General features: G+C 40.9%; 1 protein-coding gene across 14 annotated transcripts in view; it reads left to right on the plus strand.

The window, feature by feature from the left end:
• ATP9B (ATPase phospholipid transporting 9B (putative)) overlaps nucleotides 1-20,099 on the plus strand; it is a 246,726-nt gene that overhangs the window by 60,437 nt on the left and 166,190 nt on the right. For all 14 annotated transcript variants that reach the window (XM_034642307.1, XM_034642309.1, XM_034642302.1 and 11 more), the window contains one exon: nucleotides 8,002-8,053. In XM_034642307.1, the coding sequence (XP_034498198.1) occupies nucleotides 8,002-8,053 (52 nt within the window). The remainder of the gene's footprint in view (nucleotides 1-8,001; nucleotides 8,054-20,099) is intronic.

Below are 20,099 nucleotides of genomic sequence, written 5' to 3' on the forward strand. Positions count from 1 at the left end.
GCTTCTCGTTCTCCAGCCTCAGACTCTCTGCAGGAGAAGCAGCTCTTTGACGTGCACTTGTAAAGTGGTAGGCTAGAGCTGTGCAGAATCAAGGTTAGATCATGCATGCAGGGCGAAGAAAGAAAACCCAACGATTGTATCCTGGCTTAACAAGGAACCCTCCTAAGAAGTACCTAAAATTTTAGACAAATATGTCAACTTAAATATTATTACTTGAGGAATGTGTCAAGTAAGGTAACTGTTTGGAATAGGAGACCTAGAAGTTGAAGGTTGCCCAGGTCATTGATTGTCTAGGTCCTCACATCAGCTCTGAAGTCCAGGTGTTTGAGGGGGATCCAGAGGACACCAGCAGTGCAGGATTGAAGGTGACACTTGAGAGCCCTCCTTCATTACTCAGCCTAAACATCTTTTGTAACAGCTGAACTTGAAAGACAGTTTCTTTATTCTGTTTTTTTGAGGTAATGCAATTTAATAAATATTTTAGACAGTTTAATAAGTAAATATTACCATATATATTTTAATACCCAGAACAAACACTACAAAAAATATGCAGAGAGGTACAATCTGAGAGATTAAGATGGACTCCTGAACAGGGTTCAGGGAACATACAAGAAAGCAGGAAATGTGAAACTGAGGAATGAATACCAGAGGAAGCCAACAGAAAACTAATAATAAAATGCAGACTTACACAATAATCACTTCTATTATGAATAGTCTGAATACACAAATCCTGAGATAGGCACAGCGGCTACAGAAGCGAGACCAGCCGTGTGCCATCCACAAGGAGTTCCAAGCCAGTGACACAAGTAGGGCGAAAGAAAGTAACAGGATGGATAAAACACACCATGAAAAGTTGATCAGGAGTAGGAGGGCCTGTATTAATATCCAGTGAAATAGAGCTCAGAGTAAAGAAAATGACTAGAGATAAAGAGAGACATCACATAGTGATAATCAGGGTTACCCATCAGGAAGACAAAATAATCCTAAATTTGCACTCACCAGATAACGGAATCACAGAACTCACGAGCCAGAAACTGTTGGAGCTGAACAAAAGAAATAGACCAATCCACAGTTATGATGAGCACTTCAGCCCCAGTCTCTGAGCATTGGCTAGAAGTGCTGGGCGGGAAGTCAGCAGCGACATAGACTCAGCCAACCACATCTATCTGACATATGAAGATGACTCTACTAGACAGGAGGAGAGCACACATTTCTTTCAGAACACGCACTAAGACAAAGTATATCCATAAAACAAACCTCAAAAAATTGTAAAGAAATCATACAGCGGGTTGTTTCATCACAGTAGAATCAGATTAGAAATTAATAACAGCACAACAACAGGAGAACTCTAAAATATATGAAAAGTAAACAGTGGGATACTTATGGAGATAAGTATCTAGGAAGCAAAATACATTTAACTGCATAAAAATGAAAATGAAAATACAACAGTCAAAGTACATGGAATGCATGTACGGCATTGCCAAGAAGGAATTTTGTAGTAGTCAGTGCCAACATTAGAAAGAAGTAAAGGTCTCAAATTAATACTCTAAGTTCCTAGCTCAGGAAACTAGACGAAGAGCAGAATTAAACCTGCGCATGCAGAAGGAAGGAAATAATAAATACCAGAGCAGATCAATGAAACTGCAAATAGAAAGACAAGATAGTAAATCAGTGAAAGCAAAAGCAGTCACCAATCTCAGGAATGACAGAAGGGACATTACTGCTGGTCCTGAGCCATTGAAAGGGTCATTATGGAATGCCACCGACAGCTGTACTCCAGGCGATACACCAGCTTAAATGAGATGGAGGGATTCTTCCCAAACCACGAACTATCCAAACTCAAACAAAATAAAACAGATAACATGAATGGTTCTTCAAACAGTAAGGAAATGGAATTAACTATTTAAAATCTCCAAGAAGGAAATATCTAGATCCAGATGTTTTCATTGAAAAATTCCTTGAGGCTTTTAAAGTTAGCCTCATTTTTACACAGTAGTTTCCAGAAAATAGTTGAGGTTGGAACACTGCCCAGCTTGTGGTAGGAGTCCAGTTACTATCCTCATAGCAGCACAAGAGAAAGACTGCACAGCAAGAGAAAACAAATACCCCTTGTGAATATAGACACACAAAAGTTCTTTAAGAAAATAATTGCCAGTTGGTATCAGCAATATGGAGAGAGAATTCTACATCATGGCGGAGTGGAGCTTGTTCCAGGTACTTAAGGCCGAATCACCCGGTGTAATCCACTCTGTGATTGGGCTAAAGAAAATTACATGATCCAACACCCAGTCATGATAAAAACTCTTCACAGTTTTGGTCAGATGGTAATTATACCTTAATTATGTTTAAAAGGCATCTGTAAAAACATAACCAACATCATACTTAATGGTGAAATTCTGAATGCCTCACCTTTCAGGTTGGGAGTAAGTCAAGGATGTTTCTTCTTGCCACTCTTACTTAACTAACATTTCTAGCTTCAGAGAATAAGGCAAGTAAAAGAAATTAAAGGAATTCGGATTGGAAAGGATGAAATAAAAATGTCCCCCATTGCAGATGACATGATTGTGTATGTAGACAATCCCAAGGAACCGATGAAAAACCTGAAACTAATGATAATGTGTAGGTTCAGCAAAGTGACAGATTATAAGATCACCACTCAAATACCAATCCCATCTCCAACATGTGGAAACTGAGATTAAAAATGATATACTCTTATGGTCACTACTATGAAAACAAAATCTTAGGTATGCTGAAAATAACAGTGTTTTCATGAAAGTAATCAAAGACACTATAGTCTTGGGTTGGAAAATTCCAGTTTTCCTAAAATTGAATACAGGTTTAATACAATTCCCATTAAAATCTCAGCGAGGTTTTTTTTTAATTTTTTTTAGACAAAATAAGCTTATTCTAAAACTAATTTGTCAAGGCTAAAATGGCAAAAACAGCCTTGACAAGGAGAATAAAGTGAGAAGGCTCACTTCCTGATGTTAAGGCTTACTGCCTCGCTCTATTTATCAACATGGTGTGTAAGAAGGGTAGAAACGAAGATCAGTGGGACGTTGTGGAGAACCCGGAAATAGACGCACCCAGATGCTCAGGTGATTTTTGAGAAAGTGCAAAAGCAATTAAAATGGAGAAGGGTTAGCCTTTTCAACAAATGAGGCTGGTGCTAGTGGACATCATGGGATAAGAAAATGAACCTAACCCAAATGTTACGCTTTGTATAGATGCTAAAATGGGTCATGGAATTTGTCTTTCTCTGACTGACTTCTTTCACATGGCACAACACCCTCTAGCTCCAGCCACTTGGTTGCAAATGGCAAGATTTCATTCTTTTTGATGGCTGCATAATACTCCAGGGGTGTGTGTGTGTGTATGTGTATGTGTACGTGTACGTATACACACACACATATACCACATCTGTATCCATTCACCAGTCGGTGGACATCTGGGCTCTCAGAGAAAGACATGTAACCATGTGGTCTCACTCATGTGGAATTTAAGAAACAGGTGAACATGGGAAGGGGGAAAAGAAAAAAGCAGAGGGAAACAAGTCATAAGTGACTCTGTCTTTTTTCTTTTAAAAAGATTTATTTATTTGAGAGGGAGCGGGCGTGAGCAGGACAGAGGGAAAGGGAGAAACAGACTCCCCGCTGAACTGGGAGCTGATGCAGGGCTCGATCCGAGGACCCTAGGATCATGACCTGAGCCCAAGGCAGATGCTTAACTGACTGAGCCACCCTGGCACCCCACCATAAGTGACTCTTAACAATAAAGAGCAAAGTAAAGGTTAATGATGGGAGGTGAGTGGGGGGGTCGGCTAGATGGGTGATGTGTATTAAGGAGGGCACTTGTTGTAATGAGCACTGTGTGTTGAATGTAAGTGATGAATGACTGAGTTCTACTCCTGAAACCAATATTGCACTGTATGTTAACAAAATTTAAGAAAAAATGGATCATAGATTTGAATGAAAATTGTGAAAGTGTAAAACTTACAAAAAAAATATAGGAGAAAATAGTCAGAATCTAGGTAGGAAAATAGTTCTGAGACACCAAAAGCACAATTCATGAAAGAAAAAAACTGATAATTGCATCTCATTAAAATAAAAAAATTTGTGCTTATGAAAGATGAAAACACAGGCTACAGACTAGAAGAAAATATTTGATATAGTGGACAAAACTTTTTATATCTAGAATTTGTAAAAACTCAACAGTAAAGAAAAATCAAATTAGAAAATGAACGGAAGATGTAAGAGACATTTCTCCAAAGAAAATTACAGATGGAGAATAAACACATGAGAAGATATTCCATGTCATTAGTTATCTGTAAACGCAGATTCAAACACAGTGAAATATCACTGCACATGGAACAGAATGGCTACAGTGAAAACTGGTAGCATCAGATGCTAGCAATGATGTGAAGAAAGTATATCACTCACTCATACATTTCTAGTTGGAATTTCAAATGTTACATTTAGTCTAGAAGATCATTAGACAGTCTCCTAAAAATTAAATATGCAATTATTATATGACCCACCAGTTGAACTCTTGGACCTTTTGTCACAAAAAATGTTAATTTTAGTTGGCCCAAAAGCCCATATATGAATGCTTATGCCTGTGTTATTCGTACTAGCCCCATATCTGACACAGTCCAGATACCCGGAATGGGTGGGGGTCAGAGAAACGGTTGTATGTCACACCAGGGTGTATCATGTTAAGAAAAAACCGGTGTCTGCTTCTGTGTGGCTCGTTGTCTTGAGAGGAGGGAAAAATAAAAAGCATCCAGTGATTGTTTGAAGTTACCTAGTTTATTTATGAGAGCTTCACAGAAGATAAAACGGGACGGGAATCAAGAGTAATGGTCTGAAAGGGAAATTAAGAAAAAAATTCCATTACGATAGCATTAAAAAGAATAAAATACTTATAAATAAAATTATTTTTAAGAATAAACAACAAAAGTGCAAAACTTGTACTTTGCAAAGTACAAAGCAGTGTCAAAACATACTAAAGAAGACCTAAATAAATGGAAAGACATCCTATGTGTTCATGGATTAGAGGTATTAAGTGGTGTTAAAATGGCAGTACTCCCCACATTGATATAAGTATTTGTGCTCTCCCTCTCAACATCTGAGCTGACTTCTTTGCAGAAATTGACACGCTGATTCTAAAGTGCGTATGGAAATACAAGGACCAGAATAGTGAAAACAGTTTTGAAAAAGATGAATGAAGTGGTAGTAGTCACACTTTTCCATTTCAAAACTTTTTTCAATCTTACAGTAGTCTAGACAGCATAGAACTGGCATAAATTCAGAACTGAAAGTCCAGAAGTAAAGCCTTAAATCTGTGGTTTATTGCTTTTCAACAGGGGTGCGGGCTGGAGGGGTGTATTTAGGTGGGTGCTTTTTTTTTTTTCCACCCGATACTGTTTGTGAGATTCTCCCATTTTGTTTTGTGTAACCATAATTCATTTTGTTGTTACATAGTATGTCTTTTATCCATTCTACTGTTGCTGGATATTGTCTATTAGAAATGATAATTCCATGTCCTACTTGACTCCTGTCTCTTGGCTCACTTGATGTATACCTACATCTGAGGAGTGGGATTGGATTGCTGGGCTTTGGAGTGTGCGATGCCCCGCTTCAGCAGGTACTGCGAATGATTGTGCGGGGTGACGTATCCAGTTCCCCTGGGATGAGCAGTGTGTAAGGGTTCCTGTTGCTGCACATGTTTGCCAACACTTGACATTGTCAGCCGTTGAAATTTAGCATTTCCAATATGTATGTAGTAGCTGTGGTTTTAACATGCGTTTTCTTGAAAAGTAATAAAGTTGGACACCTTTTTTCATATGATTTTGGGAGTCTTATTTGGGAAGAGCCTGTTAAAATCACTTGCCATTTTTCTTCTAAGTTATCCCTTCTTTTCTTAACAGTTAATAGGCCTTTATGCATTCTGGCTGGGAGTTTCTTTTTAGTTATATGTTGCAAGTATTTTTTCCTCCCTGCTATGCTTTGTTGGAGAGATATTCTTAATTTTGATGAAGTCCACTTTATTAGTCTTCATTTATAGTTAGTTGGGGATTTTTGTTTTGTTTTTTAAATTTTTGGTTGTGGAGAAGGAGAAGTCTTGTTAGGTTTGGTGGGGAAGAAATCATTCCCTAACAAAAAGTCATGAAAATATTCTATAATATCCTTTAGGGCTTTATAGTTTTGACTTGGACATTTAGACGCAGAATTCATTTGGAATAGATTCTTATCTTTTGATTGATACAGAGTTCTAGTACTTATTATCTCCTGTCATCTCCTGTAGCTATCTAAGCTTCTCAATGCTGTTTACTGAAAAGACCACAATTTCCTCATTGGTCTGCAGTAGCACCTTTCTCATTGATCTAGTGTTCATTTTTGTGTGGGCCTCTCTTCTGTAGTCTCTGTGCTCACATTGGTATAATTACCTATCTTAGTGGAATACCATCTTGTCGTAAATGGTCTAGTTTAATATTTTAGTTTTGTTATATTGCGGACTCAACCTTCCGTGTTTCTCACATTTGTCTTGTTCATTCTTGGCCTTTGCATTTCCCTCTAAATATTAGGAATACCTTGTCAGTTCCTCCCAAAAACATGTTAAGATATCGATTGGGTTTGTGTAATATATAGATCAGTTGATGGGCATGTGACATCTTTGCATTCTGATTTTGGAAAATGGGTTCTGTGTGTTTAGGTTTTATTTAACTTCTCTTAATAATGTTTGAAAGTTTTTGTTTAGAGAACTTGACTTGCTTGTCTAGTCTAACAGTTTTTCTTATTACTGAATTAGGCGTTTTTAAAAAATACTTTCTTGCTGTTCATTACTTGTATTTAAATACTTGTTTTCTGGGTCATTAATTTTTGTTTTCATATTTGCTTACATCCTTGTACTTTCTTTGGGGTTCATTGGCTTTTTCCTCCCTGCTTTCAAGTGGATATTTAGCTTGTATTTTTAGCTTCCCTTAATATTGTGTGCATTTAATTGTATATATTTTCCTCTTAACATTTTCCTTTGGCTTTGACAGAATGGTTTCACATACTTTGCTGCGTTGAGTTTTTATTCTAATTTCCATTGTGATTTCTTTTTGACCTAAGAGTTCTTTATTCTTGGTAATTGACCCTTCTTTATTCATGTTAGAAAGAGGTAGCTTTATCCCACAGCATATTGTTTTCACCTTCAACGACTTATATTTGTTTTTATTGCTTGCTTACTGACAAGTAATCCATTTCTTTGTCATGTGTGGGTAAATCTTTACTTAGGTCTCAAAAAATATAAGTACTTCATGAAATTGTGTGAAGTGTTCTTACTGTATATTTTTTCTTGAGTTTGATATAGCTTTTCCAATTGGCAAAATTAATTAGTAATGATAAAATAAATGTATGAATAGCAAATACTTGTATAAGTTTATATGCTATAAGTACCTTTGAGTTTTTGTCCCTTTCTGCTTTATAAAAGAATATCTCTCAAATTTGTAGGGTTTATTTTTTTGTTTGCTCAGTTGTACATTTATTCATTTATTCAGCATTTAGTAAGTGTTTTATTTATGGTGTGTTCTGTTTTGTGTTAGGCTTTGGAAGAATCCTGTTCTTACTTTCTAGGGTTATTTAGTCTACTAGGGAGGACATAATTTTTTATGGGGCAAAAAATGCTATATTGTTATGTATGAGTTTAGTTAACAAAGAGGCCACAGGAGAGGCAATATTTAACATTTTTCTGAAATGGAGCAGTTTTCAGGTCATCACAAATGCTGTTTTCATGGTTTGTTGACAGGGGAAAGAATCGTAAAAAAGTCCAACTAAAAAATGAATTTAAATATAAATTATACAAATTGTTATACAAATTAGTAATGTTAATTGCTTCAGTAAAAAATTTAATTATAACTTTTTTTAGTTTTTACTAGCTATTTCTACTTTGTAATGGAATGGTTTTATTTTATAAACTTGCATGTAGATAATTAGTGTTTTATATTACTTTCTGCAGAATCAAAGAATTCCATCGGACATGGTATTTCTTAGGACATCAGAAAAAGCAGGTATTTTTATTTCTATTTAAATTGCTGATCATTTAGTATTTTAGCAGTTTAATTTTCATTTTGAAAGGTAAAAGTTAAATTTATTCTTACAAAAAATTTTCTTTGAATGATAATACATTGGATTCATTAATTCTAAATCACATTTAACTGTTGTTACTTAAAATGATGATCTTTACTGTATATGTTTGTTTTAAAAAATATAATCCTGTGACAACCTTTATATCAAATGAGTGCTTTCATTCAAAGCTGTATTGATGTCTAAGTAATTAAGTGATGGTGTTGCTCAAAATTTGATTGCTATTCTGTATTTGCAGTTTTATTTTATTTTATTTTATTTATTTATTTTTTTAAAGATTTTATTTATTTGACAGAGAGATAGCCAGCGAGAGAGGGAACACAGCAGGGGAGTGGGAGAGGAAGAAGCAGGCTCCCAGCAGAGGAGCCCGATGCGGGACTCGATCCCGGAACTCCGGGATCACGCCCTGAGCCGAAGGCAGACGCGTAACCGCTGTGCCACCCAGGCGCCCCTGTATTTGCAGTTTTATTAATTCAGCAAACTTTTATTTACCACTTACTATGTGCCAGGCCCTACTTGTCCCTTAGAATCCAAAGGGAACAAGACTGAGTTGTTCCCTTCAAAGAGGTCATGATCTACTTACGTGTGGATATGCATACATTGACAGTCATGCTCTGATTATACAGCTACCGGAGGAGTTATAAGATGGATGGGGTAACAGGAGAGGAAGCAGACAGTTTGTGTAGGTGAGTTGAAGTGGGCTTCACAGGATAAATGATACTTACATGACCTGAGCTTTCACCAGTAAGAAGAAGGTGGAAAAGGGGAAATGAGATGGAAGCCTCAAGTGGTCAAGGAGAACTGTGTGTTGGAAATCGGGAGACCCAAAGTCTCATCCGTTTTGGCCAATTCTTAATTATATGACGTAGACACTGGTCATGCATTTTCTTAATGTCCAAAATGATGAGAGGTTTATCAGGTGATACTCAAGTTCCTTCTGCCTTGCATTTCTGACTTTGTTGAATAAATGGACAATATTTTTATAGGAAGCTCAGCATCTTATTTTTTTTTATTGGAAGCTCAATGTATGTATTATTATTTGTAGTGTGGTGAAAACTCTAGAAAGGACAAAGTTAAATTTTAGAGTTGTTAATTTGTTTGTTTATTTTTTTAATTTTTAAATAATATATACCTAATATGGGGCTCGACTCATGACCCTGAGATCAAGAGTCGCATGCTCTTCCAGCTGAGCCAGCCAGGCAGTAGAGTTGTTAATTTAGTTTTTTCCTCCATGTATAAACAGCATTTTTTAAAAGAGATATCCTGAGAAAGAAAAAAAATGTTTTTTCATCCACTCTAGTTATGGTCATTTACATTGTAAGGTGAGGCTGCCATTAACAGAAGAGTTCGGCCACACTAATAATTAAGTACACTTGATACATTTACTTTATTGTGTGTTACTCTGTGGAAGGTTTTGTTTTTCCTGTGGAGCCGACTAGAGGGCTCCTCTTCCAGTCCGTTTCCCTCTCCTCAGAAATACAGCTGGACTCCCTTACCTGTCCAGTGAGATGGGGCTGTGCTCTGAGGTCTGGCCAGAGGAGGCCAGCTGACTGTGTCCAGGCCTGGCCTTAACCTCTTTGGTAGCGTTCGACTCTTTTCTTCCCCGTGCCGGCTCAGTGTACGTGACTAGGGTGCTCTTAGAAGCTGCCTGTGCCAGATGGCGGCTTCCCTCATGGGCTCATGGGTGACTGTGTGCAGCAGAGCTCCCTCCTTTTCCGTCACCAGGTGGTTCTGTAGGAGAGGAATATCTGAGTCCCCAGATTGCCAGTCCGCCGTCCCCTGCAGCAGCTCCTGTTCCCGGAACACCTGCAGTGCTGTGGCAGGCAGTTGACGGCTCTGCCTCTGCGTCCACTTCGTGCTCGGTGGAGCCTCAAGGCCACCCAGGCACGAGACGCCTCCTGGGCGTGTGTGCAGCTCTGCGCAGGCGGGTGGCTTCGAGACTCCCGGGAATGTGGTGGAAGTTTTCAGAGCCTCCTTCAAGTCATCTGATTTTCCAGGTTTTCTTCTAAGTTTTTTGGTCAGCTTGTTGTTTACCACAGTCTTAACACCACCCGAGGGATCTGTGGTGTTGTTAGACAATTGCCACTGGTTGTTTTTTGACAAACAGTCCAGAGAAAACACTGTTCTCAATAAATGCGCTCTGGGTCAGGTCAAATCTGGGCAAAGCCCTACTTGGTCAGGTGGCAACAATTCTCTGGGCGTGGATTTGAGGAGCCCCGAGCCCGATTGTCCCCATCAGTGGCTGCTAGAATATCAGTTTTCTCGGCTACTGTGGAACCGTGCGGTAGGGAGAAGAGATTTTGGGAACGGGACAAGTCAGAACACTACACAGCTCGCTCTCAGCTCGATTTAGCCGTGTTTCTTGAATAAATGCACCTGGGATTGTTGCAAGTCTTTGATTATTCTCCATAGTTCTGAAAAGGTTGCTTTTGATGATTTTTACTGATTTCTCATTATAGTTCTGGAGAAATGGATTTTCAGAGATTTTCACATTGCCATCCCTGTTTATATCATCTGTTTGTTTATGATGTTTGTCTTTGTTTCTAAATGTATTCAATATAACGAATAGCAAAAATATTTGCGTTTGAGAGGTGCTTTTATATTAATTGACCTTTTAATGATTGTGGTAGAAATATATATGAGATTAAGAATATTATCCTAAATATGGAAATGGTTTTTAGATAATTATCTTAAAAGAAATACAAGTTTTGTTAGGAGATAAAAGATGAAGGAAATCCAGCACTTCAAAACTGGAAGAGGTGAGAACTATCCGTTTTCTGAAGAAGGAGTCTGAGGGCTGAACAGTATGAGTGCCTTGTTGAAGATCATGTGACCAGCAGCAGGTTTAGTTGTTCAGCCTCTGAATGACTTACAGCCAACACAGAGATAGAACATGAGAGCGTTTGGGGCGCCTGGGTGGCACAGCGGTTAAGCGTCTGCCTTCGGCTCAGGGCGTGATCCCGGCGCTATGGGATCGAGCCCCACCATCAGGCTCCTCCGCTGAGAGCCTGCTTCTTCCTCTCCCACTCCCCCTGCTTGTGTTTCCTCTCTCGCTGGCTGTCTCTATCTCTGTCAAATAAATAAATAAAATCTTTAAAAAAAAAAAAAAAGAACATGAGAGCGTTCGGCAAATGAGATACTCTGTATTATGTCAGCTTTGGATAAATAACATCATGTCTAAACTGATGACATTTAAAAAATATTTTCTTTCCCTCTAGTTTTCCCTTGGGTTTCACATTATGGGGACATGTTGTAGTGTAACAATACTTAATATTTTGGAGGTCCTGGATCTCTTCAAGAATCTCTTTTTTTAATCTTTTTTAAAGATTTTTATTTATTTATTTGACAGAGTGAGAGCACAAGCGGGGGGAACGGCAGAGGGAGAGAGAGAGAGAGAAACAGGCTCCCCATTGAGCAGGGAGCCTGATGTGGGGCTCGATCCCAGAACCCTGGGGTCATGACCTGAGCCCAAGGCAGCCATTCAACCGACTGAGCCACCCCGGTGCCCCTCTCTTTGAGCATCTTAAGAATGATCACCTTGTTCCCCAGAAAAATGTACATAGCAGCATGTACATTATTTTGCTGTTGTTTCACATATTCCTGGAAGATTATTACTGGATCTGACTTAGGACCTTACTGTAGTCTGTTTAGGCTTACAGTTTTTTGGTTTTTTTAAGATTTTATTTATTTATTTGACAAAAAGAAAGAGAGCACAAGCAGGGGGAACAGCAGAGGGGGAGGGAGAAGCAGGCTTCCCGCCAAGCAAGGAGCCTGACTCAGGGCTTGATCCCAGGGCCCTGGGGTCATGACTTTACCGAAGGCAGACGCTTAACTGACAGCCACCCAGGCGCCCCAAGCTTACATTTCTATTATATTTCTCAGTTTTATTATTTTTTCCTATCAAATTTAAACTTTTAAAACCATCAGTGATTGTAGATACAGATATTAAAATGTCAGATTGCTATTTCATGCTGGTTTTCTTTTTTTTCTAAAGTGTACCAAATAGCTTCCCAGCTGGATCAAATGTGTATCATAATATTGCCCACATCAGGAATTCTTAGCTTTGGAAATTCTGTTTCTGCAACTGCGAGTGGTTGTTTTAAGTTTTTTAATTGTCACGTTTTCAAAAGTACACATACTCAGAATTTTTTGTGTATCAACTAACACTATTGATATTATTTTATTACTTTTCAATTTCAGTTCAGAAGAATCTGATAGTGCATTGTCTATTAAAATAAAAATTTTCAAACTCTAGCCAGTATAAAAGTCTTAAATCTGTGTGGTGTGTCCGAGCTTGAACAGTTGCAGTTCAGGGAGTCTCTTTGTGGTGTCATATTGACTGTGTATTAACACAGGGCCTTCTGTGGGGCCGGCATCTAATTTTTAGAATGCACATGAAGCTGTTGATGGATCTGGGGACTGATGGCTTAAATTCTAATTAATCAATTGCTTCATCAGTTTCTTAATTCAGATCAAATATCTCCTGAATGCACACAATTCTTTTAGTGGTATTAAGAGAAATTAATGCTTTAGAACTAATTTTCATCAATCTCTTATAAATGCCAATATCTTTTTCACTTGTCTCCTAAGTGATGACATTATAGTTTAAGTGTTTGGGACATATTACAATAGCTCAGCTGTCACCTGTTAGTGGGCAGGGGTAGGTAAATGACACTGTACTCATCCACATTCCCTCTTTGGTGCTATTCATCTTCCCACCAGCTTAAAAATTTCATGCAGAGTCATTAAGTCATATAAATGATTTAGAAATTAAGTTTAATGGCAAACGATCTGGTATTACATATGCGAAGTCAATGTCTATTTTTCTTTTGTTGGGCATATACTGTACCCATCTCCTGCAGAGCTATTGGATTCATGAACTGTTGCAGACAATCTACTAATATTACGGGATAACTTATCACGGTGTATGACAGACTCTGGTGCTCAGTCTCATCGTGTCCCATCAGTTACTTTATCACTACTTGATGCAGCTCTCCTGTGTGACACATAGTCTAGTTGATCTTCATTTGATTGTCATTAAACCGTCCTTTCCTGTCGGCTCTTGTCAATTATACAAAATAAAATCAAGTATTCATAAGAAGTCTGTAACGGGATATGAGCAGACCAATTTAATAATTCATTTTTGCTGAGCCTTCACTGGCCTCCATCGAAGCTGGTCCTTCTGTTAAACACTATTAGATACAGTATGTGTAAGACACGGCAGGTTGGCCATACTTCCGATTTTGCTACAGTTCATTCTCTCTTTTTAAATCTTACCAGTTACTGCGAGGTTAGTAATGTTAACTGTACTCAAAGATAAGTAATATGTATATTGTCCCTAAATATTTGGAACAGCATATAACTATTTAACATGAAGCATGTCCTTTTTTTCTTAAAGAAAGACAACTGTATTGCTTCCAGTGTTTAGTAAGTGTACAGAACCTAGGTCTTACTTTCACTTTTAGAAACATTCTATGTTTGAAATATAATAGACTCTAGAGATTCTCCCTCCTAATTTTTTATTTTAGAAAGCAAACCTAGAGCAGAGCTGTTGGCATTGACAGCTCAAAGTACATGTCAGACAGAATCTAGAATTTGGTCCCTGTGCAGTCACTTTTGTATCAGAACACATACAAGCACACACACGCATGTATATAAACATGCATATATTTAAGAGGAAAAAACCCAACTTTGAAAACGATTTTACTGTAAAATAACATCCACTACAAATTTTCTTGTACTCTTTTTTAAAGTTGAAACCAGTTTGTAAAATATTCCCCTTGTGGTTGGTCTTTTGACAAGTAATGTGTAACAAAACGTATTTACGTATTTAGATATATCCTTCGAATTACATGTAATCAGACAGAGGTCTCCTGGGTAAGTCTTCACTTGATACAGTAGATGACCCAGAAGTCATTTCCTAGCTCTCCATCTTTCGGTGCCTTAGGAAAGTGACGTGGCCTCTGTGAGGCTCCTGGAATTGTGCTGGCAGCACTCGCGCCAGCGGCAGAGAGCAGCCACAAGGGTTGGAAGTGTCATTGGTGAAGGGTTTGTGTGGGGCATGTTCCAGATCCTGAGCTCTGATTAGTCGAAGGTGCACTGGTTGGTGGAGAAAAGTGATAAGAGAGCAAGACAGTGCTGGTGGTATGTGCAGGACTGCAGTTTCTTCCAGGGGGCTAAAGGGACAATGAGGCCAGCACGCATGTGGGTTAGCACAGACCCACTTTAGTGTTAGGACATTGTGTAAGAGGTGTCCTGGACGAGGCTTGGTGAAGACAACGTTCTGGCATGTCTACCTTCACCAGTTCTCCAGACTTGAGAAAGAGGTAGCTGAATAAGTCCCCGGCGTGTGGCACTTGCTGGCGGACTTCAGTAGATTTTCCTCTAAATCTTACAACGCAGCTCTCAAGGCAGTCCTGTTCCCCCCTCTCCCTGTGCACATGAAAACTTGAGCAAGGTGAGGTAACTGGACAGGGAACCTTGGTGAGTAAGATACAGAGCTAGTGTTCAGCCCCAAGACTGGCTCTTCACTGTGCTCCAGGAACAGGAGCCTAGAGCATGGCTGACACGTGGGGCCACGGCACTCTTCCCTGAGGTGTTCTGTCTTAGGTGCTGTAGGCTGCTGAACAGTAAGTATTCCTGCCTCAAGTCACTAGATACCAGTAGTAGCCCCTTCCCTGCCCAGGTTTGAAAACAAACAGTGTCTCCACAAGCTTCCAAGTGCCCTCCAGGGTGCAAAATCACCCCTGGTTGTAAAGCACTAGAGGACTTTTTTTGTTTCCATTGAAGAGAATTCCTAAGTGTTCAGTTATGTATCTTTTGAGAGTAATTGTTTTAATATCCTTCAGAGATCTCAGTAAGAACAAATTGATTCTGCGGCATTTGACTCCATGGGGAAGAAGCTTCTCCTCCAAGCCAGTTCAGCCAGGAGTTGAGGGATTGGCTCCATATCCCTGCTATTGCCAGGCTAAGGCCAGGGCATCCCCCTGCAAGGAATGTCCACTAGCCGCTCATTTCCCCAGGTCTGGTGGACTGGGCCTCCCTTCTTACCAGCTCCCCCTCAGAAGCAAAAGCTCTGCCCAGTTTTGACAAGCTGGGAGTAATGGAGCCCCAGCTAGTTACCCCCACCAGCTAGCTTGTAGGGCAGAAGTAACATGCCTGGAGGGGCTACCACAACCCTTCCGTACCTAACCCAGCGCCTACTTACAAGCAAGCAAGGTGCCACTCCAGATACAGCCGGCTGCTGTCCCATTCCACTCTCCCGTGCCTTGGCCCAGAACCTGCAGGCCTTGCTGAAGTTCATGCCTGAGGGTGGTGGTGAAAACAATGGAGAGCTTGGTGGCTGTTCGCTCAAAGGGAGGACCCACGATACGTACCAACAAAGGACACAGCAGCCCAGCGAGAAACTTGACCACTGGAGCCAGGGAAAGAGCCGAAAGGACTCCCACGGGACCACACTCCACGCTGCTTGCGTGTGCTAGTCTCCTGTGCTCAGGAGTAGTCGGAGTGGGACAGTCTTGACGAGATTCTCCAGGATACACATCCATCAGCAGAGCCAAAGCATTGCTTGGCTTAGGGGTCCTGAGTACAGTGTCTGGATGTGCTGCTCACCCCAGTGGTAGTTCCTGTGAAGCTGAGCTTAGAAACAGAGTCCCATGCCTCCCTGTTGGTCTAGAAGATTGTACGTGTGCCAAAACCATGGCTGTGGTCCCAGCAGTGGACAGAGGCAACCTGCAAGTTGCTGGTCCATCCCTGACTGAACTAGGGGCAGAGTCACGAACCAGCTTCCCAGCTGGGGAGGAGAGCCTCCAAGCCACGTGTCTCCAGTGGTAAAGGGTGAACATCTGACTAAGTGAGTTCAGACACCACTTTGACCAACAGGAAGTTGATGTGGGGCCAGGAGCAGCCCCTAGAAACCCAGGAATAAAAATCTGGTCAGGGACATGGCGGGAACATGCTACAGGGTAAATGGGCTTCACAGAATTAGATCAGCCAAGTCACTAAAAAAGAAACACATGTCTGAACAACAACCAGCACTCAAATAAAATTTTTGGTGTTTGTATGACCCAGTTCAGAGTGTTCACTAATCAACTGTGGTGAATTCTGTGTGATTGTACAGCAGAGGGCTTGGTTTGAAGTCAGTTGGGCCTCCTGATGGCATTGTGCCATTCATCCTGCCCATCCCAGGGAGACCTCGGGGCAGTGCACCTCTGCGCTTGAGAGAGGGGCATGTTCCCTACCGACTGTCTGACGGGATCTCAGGTATATATAGGCCAGGACTGGCACTTAGTAGATGCTCAGTAAATATTAGTAGCCTCCTTTTTCAGAGAGAAATGACTTTTTATTGTGCATATATGTCTCCATATATTTGTTGAGGGGTGGGTGTGGAACAGTTTCTAATCAAGAAAATAGATACCATATTTATCTCTTCTTAGTTTGAAGTGTTCTGTTAGTTTCTCCCCATAACGATCCTTGAAGGGTATTGTGTAAATGAGCCAGGCCCCAAAGAAGTGTACTTGTATTAAATCCCACGTCCCCGAATTCCTCTTCCTGGCACTTTGTCCCTCCTTCTTCCCAACCGCCAGTGGTCTCTGTAATTGTGGTCCTTTGGCCCCTGATGTTCAGAGGGATCCCAATCCTGGCAGGAAAGACAGTTATACTCACAGAGCTAGTATTACACTGCTTTGTTAAGGAGACTTTTCTGGCTGCTACGGGTCATCTTTCCCTTAAATGTAGATTGTAGCTGCTTTACATTTCCAGCTGAATTCCTGTCCCTCTAACTTTCACAGAAACCCCTCCATCTCATTTCTAGAATAGGACATCGGTGTGCCCCAAATGATTGAGTGTAGGTTCTGTTTTAGAATTTTGAGTCTGGGTTACTCGTCAACCCTGTACTACATGTGTCTCCCAGAACTTGTTTTACGCCTTCTGATTTTGCTCATTTGCTTCTCTAATTATTAGACAGAACACTTACTAGGGTCAGTAGGACCCTTGGTCCCTGGAAGAGTGTTCTCAGTGTAGTGGGTGTTGTGTGGGTTTTGAGTGCATGTGGAAGAGCAGCCGTGTGTAAACCTGTGTGAGGAGGAGCGCAGCCGCGCCCTGTGTGTTACGGTGCAAGTGGTGGCACTGCTGCATTTGCTGCAAAATCTTCATTAAATCTTTACTTCTATTTTTGAAGCTATCAGTAAATATCTTAACATCTATCAGTATTTACAGCCTCCCCACCACTATCCAGTTTTATTTTTGTTGTTTTAATTATAAATATCTAATAGTTTATTTTTACCATTTTAATTATTTTAACAATTTAACTGTTAAATAACCATGCTATTTCAGCTGCTTTATGGATAAATGATTTATTTATTTATCTATTTTTTTGGGAGGGTGAGGGAGAAGGAGAGAGAAGGGGAGATTCTGAGAGAGAGAGAATCCTAAGCCGACTCCATGCCAAGTGCGGAGATGGTGACCCAAGCTGAAATCAGGAGTCGGATTCTTAACTGAGCCACCCAGGTGCCCCTGGATAAGTGATTTTTAATACATTCTGTTAGAGATCAGAAAACTCAACCAGCATCGTCTGGTTCTGTCTTCTGAATCTAAGCAACTTAGAAGCCACCACATTTGGAAGTTTAGGCCCCCTCTTTATTGGGTGACTACAGCCTGGGGGCAGCCACGGGCTTTTTTTATAAGGAGGTTCACCTCTTTCCCTCTACCAGTAACCTTACGATTTCTGTATCTTCCTTTAAAGTTAAAACCCGTTTCACCTAAGACACATACGCCATCAATACTAGTAAATAACTAGTTTAAAATATTGTAAAAACCTTTTATTTAATGTTTCTGTTTTGCTGTCTTCTGGATGAAAGGGAAAAGGCCATGAGATAAGTTATTGATGAAATTAGCTGTTGAGGTGGAGAGGAAGTGCCGTTGGCCGATAACCGTCACAGCGCAAGCGCTGGTCAGCGACCACGCGTGCAGTCAGCCGTTCGCTGGAGCCGCACTGGTGCTGAGCTGCTCGATCAGAAGTAGAGTGTCAGCGAAGTTGATGGATGGGGCCAACACTGATAGACGGCAGAAGGGAGCCCTGAAATAGAAATATGAGAAAAGTGCAAGTACAGGGAGTCTCCGTCTCTGCAGGTGCTCAAATACCAGCGTAAATGTGGGTTTCTGTAGTGCGGTTCCGGTTAGCTGCAGTGCGTGTTTCTTTACTGCAGAGATCACATGTTTGTGCAGTTGACCCTCCAACAACCTGGGGGTTAGGGCTGCTTACTCCCCGCCCCCGACGCTGCCCCCTGCCCCCCCCCCCGCTTCCCGCGCAGTTGGAAATCCACATAACACTTCAGTCTCCCCCCAAATTTAACTACCAATAGCCTCCTGTTGGCTGAACCCTTACCAGTAGCATTAAGTCTGTTAACACAATTTATATGTTCTATGTATTACATGCTGTATTCTTATAACAAAGTAGGCTGGAGAAAAAATGTTATTAAGAAAATCATAAGGAGGGGTGCCTGGGTATGCCTTCCGCTCAGGGCGTGATCCCGGCGTTATGGGATCGAGCCCCACATCGGGCTCCTCCGCTATGAGCCTGCTTCTTCCTCTCCCACTCCCCTGCTGTGTTCCCTCTCTCGCTGGCTGTCTCTCTGTCACATAAATAAATAAAATCTTTAAAAAAAAATCATAAGGAAGAGAAAATACATTTATAGTGGACTCATTAAAGGATTAACTTTATAATATTTTGGTTGATATATTTCTGTATTAATCTGAATGCATTTTTAAAATATATTTTCAGACATTATTTTTTTAGAGCAATTACAAGTTTTCAAAAAGGTGAGAGGGAGGTACAGAGATTTTCCACGTACCCCTGCACTCAAACATGCACTGCTTCCCCCATGATCAGCAGACCCCAGTGGAGTGGCACGTTTGTTGCAGTTGATAGACCAGCCCGGCACATCGCTGTCAGCCGGAGTCCACGGCTGATGTGAGGCTTCCCTCTTGGTGGGACGCACTCTGTGGGCTCGGACAAATGCAGAGACACGTAGCTGCCATTATGGCATCATAAAGAGTGTTTTCCTTCATGGTGATATTTGTAAAATTCCTTTGTGCTCCGTCTATTCGTCCCTCAGCAAACACTGATCGTTCTGTTTACTCCATAGTTTTGCCTTTTCCGTAATGCCATCTCAGACTGTCTTCTTGCACTGAGTGGTGTGCGGTGTGAGGGTTCTTCATGTCTTTCTGGGCCGACGGCTCATTTCTTCTTAGCGCTGAATACTTCTGCATTTTCTGGATGCAGCACCGTCTATTCATTTACCTGTTGAAGGACAGCCCTGTTGCTCCCGGGTTTTGGCGGTTCTGAGAAGAGCTGCCCTAAGATCCGTGTGCAGGTTTCGGTGTTGACTTAAGTTCGCACCTCCTTCAGGTAGATGCCAGGCAGCACAGTCGCTGGATTATACAGTACGGTCATGTTCAGCTTGCAGAGAAACCGCCAGACTGTCTTCTGCAGCGGCTGCGTTGTGTTGCATCCCCACCGGCAGCGAGTGCGAGTCCCGCTGCTTCCCACCCCAGCAGCGCTGGGCCCTGTCAGTGCTCTGGATTCGGGCCGTTCTCATCGGTGTGCAGTCGTGTCTCCTTGTGATCGTAAGTTGTTTTCCTGATGACACGGGATGATGTGGCACCCCTGTCCGTGTGCTTATTTGCCCTCCGTGTGTCTTCTTTGTTGAGGTATTTAGCCCATCTTTTAATCAGGATGTTTTCTTATTTTTGAGTTGTAAGAGTTCTTCGTATATTTTGAATAACAGTCCTTTGTCAGCTGTGTGTTTTGCGAACATTCTCCCTCCCAGTCTGTGGTTTGTCTTCTCTCATTCTCTTGATACTGTCTTTTGCAGAACAGAAGTTTTGAATTTTAGTTAAGTCCAGCTCATTGCATTTTTCTCTCTTGGATCGCGCCTTCGGTGTCATATCTGAAAAGTGGTCACCACGCTA

Source organism: Ailuropoda melanoleuca, chromosome 14 (genome assembly GCF_002007445.2).
Source record: "Ailuropoda melanoleuca isolate Jingjing chromosome 14, ASM200744v2, whole genome shotgun sequence".
Taxonomy (NCBI): Eukaryota; Metazoa; Chordata; class Mammalia; order Carnivora; family Ursidae; genus Ailuropoda; species Ailuropoda melanoleuca.